Below are 8,310 nucleotides of genomic sequence, written 5' to 3'. Positions count from 1 at the left end.
ACTGAGGACTTTGCCTCCTCATTTCAGAGCACCACTGCATGCCACTGACTCAAACGTACATACTTTATAATACATTTCTAATACATTATGAATTTTCTGTCATTTACTTACGCTTTTGTTCCAAACATGTATGATTTCTTCTTCTGCTGACCACAAAAGAAGATATTTTGAAGAATGTAGGTAATCAAACAGTTGACGGTAGCCATTGACTTTTTTTTTTTCTTCTATGGAAGTCAATGGTTATTGTCAACTGTCTGGTTACCAACATTCTTCAAAATATCTTCTTTAGTTCAACAGACGAAAGAAACTCATACAGGTTTGGAACAACATAAGGGTGAGTAAATGATGACAGAATTTTCATTTTTGGGTGAACTATCCCTTTAATCGAACACACCAGAACCAGTTGATCAAGGTCTTTAGGATTACTAGAAGGCTATAGGCAGGTGAGTTTTATCAGTGTTGAAGCTATACTGCCAGACAGTGGCTGCATCTGAAATCGCATACTTTTCTATTATATAGTATGTAAAAAACTGTAGGCTATGTGACTGTAGTATGTCCAAATTCACTGTACTCATAAAAGAGTAGGCAAAAAGCAGCCGGATGGTGAGATTCTGAAGTGTGCATACGATAAGACACTTTACCATCCCATCAGGCCATGGGAGAGGATTGCCCATCCATGACCTAGAGTGTGACATCATATCCTGTTGCCCATATTTGTGGGAGCAAAAATAATTTTACATGCTTGAAGTCTGATGTGACTGCACCTTTACTATCACCCACATTGAAACCAAATAAGCAAATTAACGCAAGTAAAAAGTGTTTATTTACATTTGACAGAAGAAGCTTGGCAGACAACAAATAGAAGCTGTGCAGTGTATATGTTATGATATATATTACATGCAAAAAATATGGTATAGTCAAATTGAGTTTCACATAAAAAGCCCTCCGTAGTCAGTTGTGGAGCTTTTCGGCCTGCAGGGGTCCTGGAGTAGTTCTCCTCCAGATGTGGTGATTGCTTCCTCCTGGAGGAAAAGCAGACCATCAGCCAACGAAATCAACATCAGTTCTGGGACAGCTAAGCATTAGCAACACTATCAATTCTCTGCATCAAACGCACAGATGGAAGGACAGGTGTGCTCGCCACGTTTATGTTCCTCATGCCCCATGGGTTCTGCGATCGCCCCATGAGCTTGTTTGTCAGTCGTGCTACGACAGTTGTAGTATTCAGAATACAGAAAAAGTTCAGAAACAGCATCAATACTCCAGTCTTCAGTGTCACATGATCCTTCAAAAATCATCTAATATGCTGATTTGATGCTCACGAAACATTTCTTTTTATTATCAATGCTTATTGAAAACAGTTGTGCTGCTTAATATTTTTGTGGAAACTGTCATACATTTTCTTTGATGAATAGAAAGTTTTGAAATAAGTCTTTACTGTTACGTTTGATTAATTGAATGAGTCCTTACTAGGGGTGTAACAATATCGTGGATAGTGACAATATGTATTGTGTATAGTTCACCCAAAATGAAAATTACTGTGAGAAAAAAAAATCAAGTGTTCAAGTTTTAGTGTTAGTACTACATTAAACTACTATTTATAATGTTGAATATAATGTAGTATAATGTAATGGGTGAATATTTGTGGGTCATGATAATCCCAAATGTCTTATATTTAAAATAATGTAGGCCACTTTTTACTGGTAACATATCTAATCAGTGACATAGTGCAAGCATATTCATCTAAAATAATTCTGTATTTTCAGCTTCAGAATCATGAATATTTTTATTCAGGGGTCACCATTGTCCGGTGCATTGGGTTACCAGCATCAAGTCCAAGCCTATTCATTTAGACCCACAATGTAATATCAAATTTACCATTTTAATCAACAGTAAATTTACTCATGAAAATGTAAATGTAAATTTAATGTCTTGGAGTATCGTAATAATATCGTATCGTGAGTTCGGTATCGTTATATGTATCGAATCGTGACATGAGGGTCTCGTTACACCCCTAGTCCTTACTGAATAAAATTATTAATTTCTCACTCAAACATTTCTTTACTGAGCCCAAAGTTCTAAATGACAGTATATACAATAGTGTGTACATTTTATATATTTATTTTTTATTATTTTTATCCAATGTTGTTATCGTGTTTGTTTATCTTTGTTTGATAAAATGTCTCATCACGTTTAAAAAAAATCATTTAATTAGGAGACTGTCAAACAGTAACATTTTGTTAACATACATATTATGAGTCCTTTACTTTAATAGACATATCGTGTTCGATTTCTTGCTAGCTAGCAATCTCTTAAATCACCTTCCAAGACTTTTCCAGGAAAGAGGGCTTACCTTATGGAAGTCAATGAGGTCAGCTAAGGTGGCGTGACGGTTCTGGTCAACGCCTAGGAAGCTGTAATAATCACCCGAGGCGTCAATGAGGAAGTGCTTAAAGCCAAAGGTGGTGCGGCAGGACAACGTGTAGCCCCAGATCCGCTCACTCACTCTGACCAAGAAACAGCCTTCTGCGGCATTGGTCAGCAAAGCCTCTGACTCCTGTCGTGATATTATTCCTGCAGGGGTTAGAGATGGGTGACAGTGAGAAAGACAGATGGAGAGCCAGAGACTGGAGGAGGCAGAGTGACAGACAGGAGGCAGATATGGAGAGATATTGAGTGAGAGTGCAGCTGGAAGTGCAGGTGTTGTGCTCTGATCTTGGAGTGACGCTGGCAGCGTTCTCGTGTTTCCTGGTCGAATAGCGTCACTCAGATGGTCGTTAATCTTATCATTGTCCAATCAGAGGCCACACTGTGGCTCCACTCATCCTGACACAAGCTTTGTATTATTGAGTCTTTCTGTCTGCCTATTTCCTCCTCTCTCTGTCTCTTTCATTATTATTTTCTCGATTTAATCGATGTTTAGTTCAGTGCAGCCACTGAACTACTGCTCATTCCCACTAAACTGTGACTGAACTGTGAGTCCATTTCTAAAAGACTCCTGTCAACATTGCCCCAATGCATTTGAACACTGGAGTGCAGCGTCAGCGTTACCCTAGCGCCGGTCAAGCGTTGTAATGTGCCACTTAAAGTTCAAACAATTTCAACTCTAACTTCAAATGACCCCGTTTGCCACTGACCTTTTGAAGTGCAGTCAATGGTCAACAGACAGTTCTCACAATGTGTCTATTTTCGCAAGCTTTTGCTAGCTTTGCACATTCGCTAGCTTTGCTCGTTCGCTTGTAATTTCTTATAGGCCTACATGATTTTGTGTCTTGTGCTTTTTCATCTATCTATCCATTACTGGTCAAAAGTTTGGGGTCGGTTTTTGTATATTTTTGAAAAAGGTCTCTTATGCTGACCAAGACTGCATTTATTTGATAAAAAATACAGTAGGCTATTTCTTCCCTCCTTTTACTAAATCACGAACACGTTGTAATAATTCGTTCCCTTTGTTTAAGTTCAGTCAAAATGAGGGAACTAATTAGTTCAACGTTTACTAAAACGAGGGAATGCGAAGTCGTGAGAACAAATTCTAGTTAACCGTCTCGTGAAATCGCCCTTCCTTTACATGTCGTGTGGAGGCCAAAGTACTGGATGATTCTTTTGCTGAAGCCCTGACGGAAGATGTGAAAGGTCCTTAAGAGCGTTTTAGCTGTCTTTACCATGGAACCAGGGGGCGATGGTGTTGCTGCTTCGCTCATATCCCGCTCGTCTCGGTCTCTGCTCCTCTTTAAACCAGCGAATGATGGATTCTCGAGAGTTTGGCCTAGGTGGACGAATCCAAACTGGGCTGAAAGGTATTGGAAAACAGTTTTCTGATGTGTGGTTAGCCTTCAATAGTTTGTTTCACTTAATTGTGGCATACAGACTAGAGTACGAGAGTGGTGTGTTTTGTCTGGAATGCAAGTTATGCTACTCAACTTAAAAAAAATAAAAAATAATATCACACTCAACACAAATGCATAAGGTATGGTTGGGATCAATTATCATTGATTTGATTATTGATTTTACCATTCAGTGAGTGACTGTGTGACTGGATTGCTGTAACGACGGTGTTGTCGGTGCCTGTAATGGCCTGAAGTGAGTTGGCCAGTACTTGTTACGGGTGAATGGCTGGCCTCAACTGGAGGGGTCGGATGTTCAATGACCGCGCCATGCCGTCGGTTGTGACCCGATCCGTTCGGGTGCGTCTTATGGAACAGGCCGCTGAGTCCAGCCACCAGGCCCTTCTCGATAGCCCGCAGAGACTGCCGCTTGTATTCATCTCTAGCCCATCGTGCCTTGCACTTCATCTCCTCATCCGCCGCCTTGGAGCGTCGTACTGTGGGAATTGGAGAGAAATTTGAATAGAAATAAGCTACTTTATATTAGAGCAGCCAAAGTTCCCATTCCGTTTGTTCTCTCACATTGTTCCTGCCATTCTTTATCATCTCTCTCACTCCTCTTTTCCTCCTGCTTCAGAGAGATGTACAGCTCCTTTGCTCTCCTCTCCTCAGTTTGGCGGATTTCTTCCTCGCCTCGTTGTCTCTCTTCCTCCTCATATTTCTGTGAGAAAAGGAGAAAGAATCAGCCTTTGCTAACACAAAGGCACAGAAGTTTCTCCGCAGCTTGCTTTAGTTTTTTCATTTTCGGTGCCATTAAGCTGGGAATATAAATGATTATTTCGGTGGACAATGTCATTAACCCAAACATCAGTGCTTTCAACTCTATTATAAGTCAGGCGTACAAATGTTGGCCTTGTGTCTCAGAGATCACTATCTACATTCAGAGAGGTTGCCAACTTTTAAATAATTCATTCCCAGAACATGGAACACATAGCAATTAAGCCTAATTAACCTCAGTCTCTATTGTAAGGCCATTATTAAAGGCCTGGTTGAAGAATAAATGCAAGGACCCTTAACTACTGGATTGGGGGGGTTGTAAATGTATTATAAAGTATGTATGTATGAGTCAGTGGCGTGCTGTGGTGTTCTTAAATGAGGCGGCAAAAAAATGGAACAAAAAAAAAAATTAAATTCACATCTTAGTTATATTCTTATCTATGTCGATATTTTCCAGGTTAAATAAACATTATTTACACTATATAAAAAAAAAAAAATACAATTATATTTTGTATTTTTACATTAACAATGTAATTAATGTTCTGTTTATTAAAACCATAAATCTCATTAAGTTAGTGTTTTAAGCATTTTCACATTTATTCCAAACTAAGGATGCAATGCAGTAACGAATTTAGTTTATTTCATTATTTTCATTCAGGGGAGGCAGGAGAGACTCGGGTTTTGCTGTGGGACAGTGTTACTTTAGATGATTCATACACTTTAATGTCTTATTTTCTAATATTTGTATTGTTTTTTCATCCAGTTGTTTTGAGGAGGCATTTTCTCCCTTGTTTCCTCGGAGGAAACGCCTCTGGTGTGTGTGTGTGTTTGTTTTTTTGTCTTTAAAACCTGAGGACACGAGGCATAAAGCTTTATTCAATGGGTTGATTAGAACTGTGTCCCCCTTTCAAAAGTTGCATAAAATATTCTGTGGTTTTGTCATATCTATTCGAAGGAACATGTTCCAGCCAAACCCACCTTCAGTTCCTCTCTAATGCGATCTTCCTCTTCTTCCTGCTTGGCTGCCTTTCTGTCATCTGTCTCCTCCTTCCATTTTTCTGCCATGAAGCGAGCCTTCTCCTTTGCCATGGCATCTCGAAACTTCTTTTCAATCTCTGCCTCCTTCACACGCCTCAGGAAATTCAGCAGAGCTTGAGTGATGCACTTTCTATCCCCCTGTACTTCTATCATTATCACCACCCCCTGCTCTCAATTTTTAGATGAATCACATCTGTCAATCTTCACCCACCCTCAGTGTCCCACTGCACCCGTCCCTTGACCCTGTCCCATGGTTTTCTCACCGGAGTTCCTGTGCCTCTCGCTGGGCCTGCTTCCTGGCTCTCTCCTCCATCAGCTCTTCCACGATGTCTTCAAAGGGCTTGTCCCCCGGGGCCTCCCCCATAACCCATACCCATACCTCTCCATCTGATCCCAGAAGCCACTGAATGCCTCTGCGGTCGCCTGGGAAAAGACACCACACGGCAAACAGTGAAATGAAAGCTTGAGGAAACACACTTTCCAGACCCATCAGACCGAATTCAGATAAGATAAAGACAAAATAACACAGACGGCGCGACAAAGCTGGAAGAGATTATCCTACTGGGATCCTTTGTATGCTGCGGGAACATGACAACTGAACAAGATAATGGAGGAACTTTTGAAAACAAGCGGACATTAGCTGTCAGTGCACAGACACAAGCTTTGGTGTCCTTTGGTGCAATGCACTTGCTGCATGATGTAATCCTAATCCAGCTCATTTGCACCACTTCCTTAAAGTTTATTTTTTTAAGATGTACTTCCTAAAGTACTTTCTCCAATCCCCTTCAATATGTAGAGATACAAGTAAGCCATTTGTAGACTGATGTTTACACTATACGGCTCTGTTATGATTTCAACACAGTGCTGTCTTTCAGCATCCCAACCAGCAGCAACATTAGAATTAGTAGAATTAGTTCTTGCGGAGTTTGAGGCAGGGCTGTCTGTTTGTCAGAACAAGGGAAGATGGATAAGTGTTAAAACCTGTTTTAAAACAATCATTATCTTTGCAATTTCATTTGGTAATGTTAATGGAGCAAAACATTTTTACAATCTATAAAGAAATAGTTTTATATTTCTTTGTAAAACAGTTATTAACTAAACTTTAAAGGGTAAAGAAATAACAATTACGATAACTTATTTCTTATTTCTTTAATGGAAAGAAATTAATTACTTTTATTCAGCAAGGAGGCATTAAACTGGCCACAAAAGACAATATAATGCAATAGCTATATATAAATCCTGTAATAAAATAGAAAAATATTATTATATTTCACAATATTACTGTATTTTTTATAGAATAAATGCAGCCTTGCCATGGTGAGCATAAATATTAACCCTATGTGAAAGCAATTAAAGTAACCGACATAACATTGCAGGGGAATTTTTTGTTTATGTGGTCATGTCTGATTCTAGCATTGAATGATATTTTAAATGGAATTAATTCAGAATTTTGCATTACAAATGATAACAGATAACAAATGATCAAAATACCAAATAGTTCAAGAGCTTTTTTCAGAACTAATTTTCTTTTCTAATATTTGGTTTGAAAAGTATACTTGTGTTATCTTTCCCTAATTAATGCCACTTGGTTTGATAATTTATGTAGGCTAATCATTAGATGCAAAGACATACATCATACATTTTTAGATGTGGCTTAAATGTCAAAATACCATTAAAAAACATGTAGACATGATCAAATAAAGGTACAAATTCTCACTCTCACACTCTGGACTCACTCTTCTTGTTTAGAGCTTGGCTGGTGTCTCTTCCCTCCCTCTTGTTCCAGCGCAGGACCTGCTCCTCCCGAATCTTATAGAAGAGGATCTGCTTCTGCTCTTCATTGAGTTCAGCCAACAGGTCAGGCTCTATATACATATCCTGAAGAATCTGCTGCATCATCCTGACGGATTGCCAAGTATATGTCCTTCTCGGAATCGTTTGACCTTTGTCTAGTCACTGCAGACTGTAAGTCCAAGTGTCTGTCTGTCTCTCAGCATCAGTCTTCAATGGCTGAGGAAGGCCTAGGGTTTGTCCAGTGTAATGCACAGCTGATCTAAGTCTCTTTTTGAGTGCGGCATTACTACTGTAAGACTTTCTTTCCTTTCACCCTCCTTTTTATATACCTCTCTGTTCGACAACTGTTGATCACAAATGCATCCCTTCCTTTAATCTTGACCCGAGTATGGTCTCTGTCTCTCAGCTACTCTCATCCTGCAATGGTGTTTTGTTCTTGCGTTTAGATCCTTTATGGGGTTTCATTTCACCCTCTCCGCCCTCTATCTGTCTCCTGCTGTGATCCTACATGCCAGGTGTGTCTGACACAACTACCTGTGCTTGACAGTTCTACATGTTTTTGTTTTTTTCTCAGTTCATTTTCAGGTTAAGATATATCTGCTGATGTGATTTTAGATTAATTGCCTCATTCAAAAATAGTTTTCTCTTAGGCTACACCTCTGTCACAATAATTACTTCAAATGTCAGATTGATATCAGCTATTTGCAAGCAATTACTCAGCGAGGTTAAATTCTGAAACAGACATTCTATTACGAGAGAAACATTTGTAAGTAATTATGATTGCAACACGAAAATTTGAGATTAATTGATATACACAGTAGTATTTATGTGCTTGTGTGGCATGTTATCTGACCTGTCCCTTTCTTCCTACCTTTTC

The 8,310-nt window shown here is 39.2% G+C and overlaps 1 protein-coding gene across 1 annotated transcript; it reads right to left on the bottom strand.

Annotated features, from left to right (window-relative positions):
- Nucleotides 1-867: 867 nt before the first annotated feature.
- On the bottom strand, nucleotides 868-7,538 carry sh2d4bb (SH2 domain containing 4Bb; the record flags this gene model as incomplete). The annotated part of the gene is made up of 8 exons (XM_084135370.1): nucleotides 868-1,022; nucleotides 2,354-2,574; nucleotides 3,663-3,790; nucleotides 4,012-4,321; nucleotides 4,407-4,545; nucleotides 5,580-5,733; nucleotides 5,903-6,101; nucleotides 7,376-7,538. 8 exons carry the CDS (start codon nucleotides 7,536-7,538, stop codon nucleotides 930-932), a joined length of 1,407 nt encoding a protein of 468 aa, XP_083991496.1. The 3' UTR covers nucleotides 868-929.
- Nucleotides 7,539-8,310: the final 772 nt, after the last annotated feature.

Source organism: Abramis brama, assembly GCF_963993115.1.
Source record: "Abramis brama genome assembly, chromosome: 14".
Classification (NCBI taxonomy): domain Eukaryota; kingdom Metazoa; phylum Chordata; class Actinopteri; order Cypriniformes; family Leuciscidae; genus Abramis; species Abramis brama.
The sequence above is the reverse complement of the archived record's forward strand: the minus strand, read 5'-3'. Positions and strand labels throughout refer to the sequence as shown.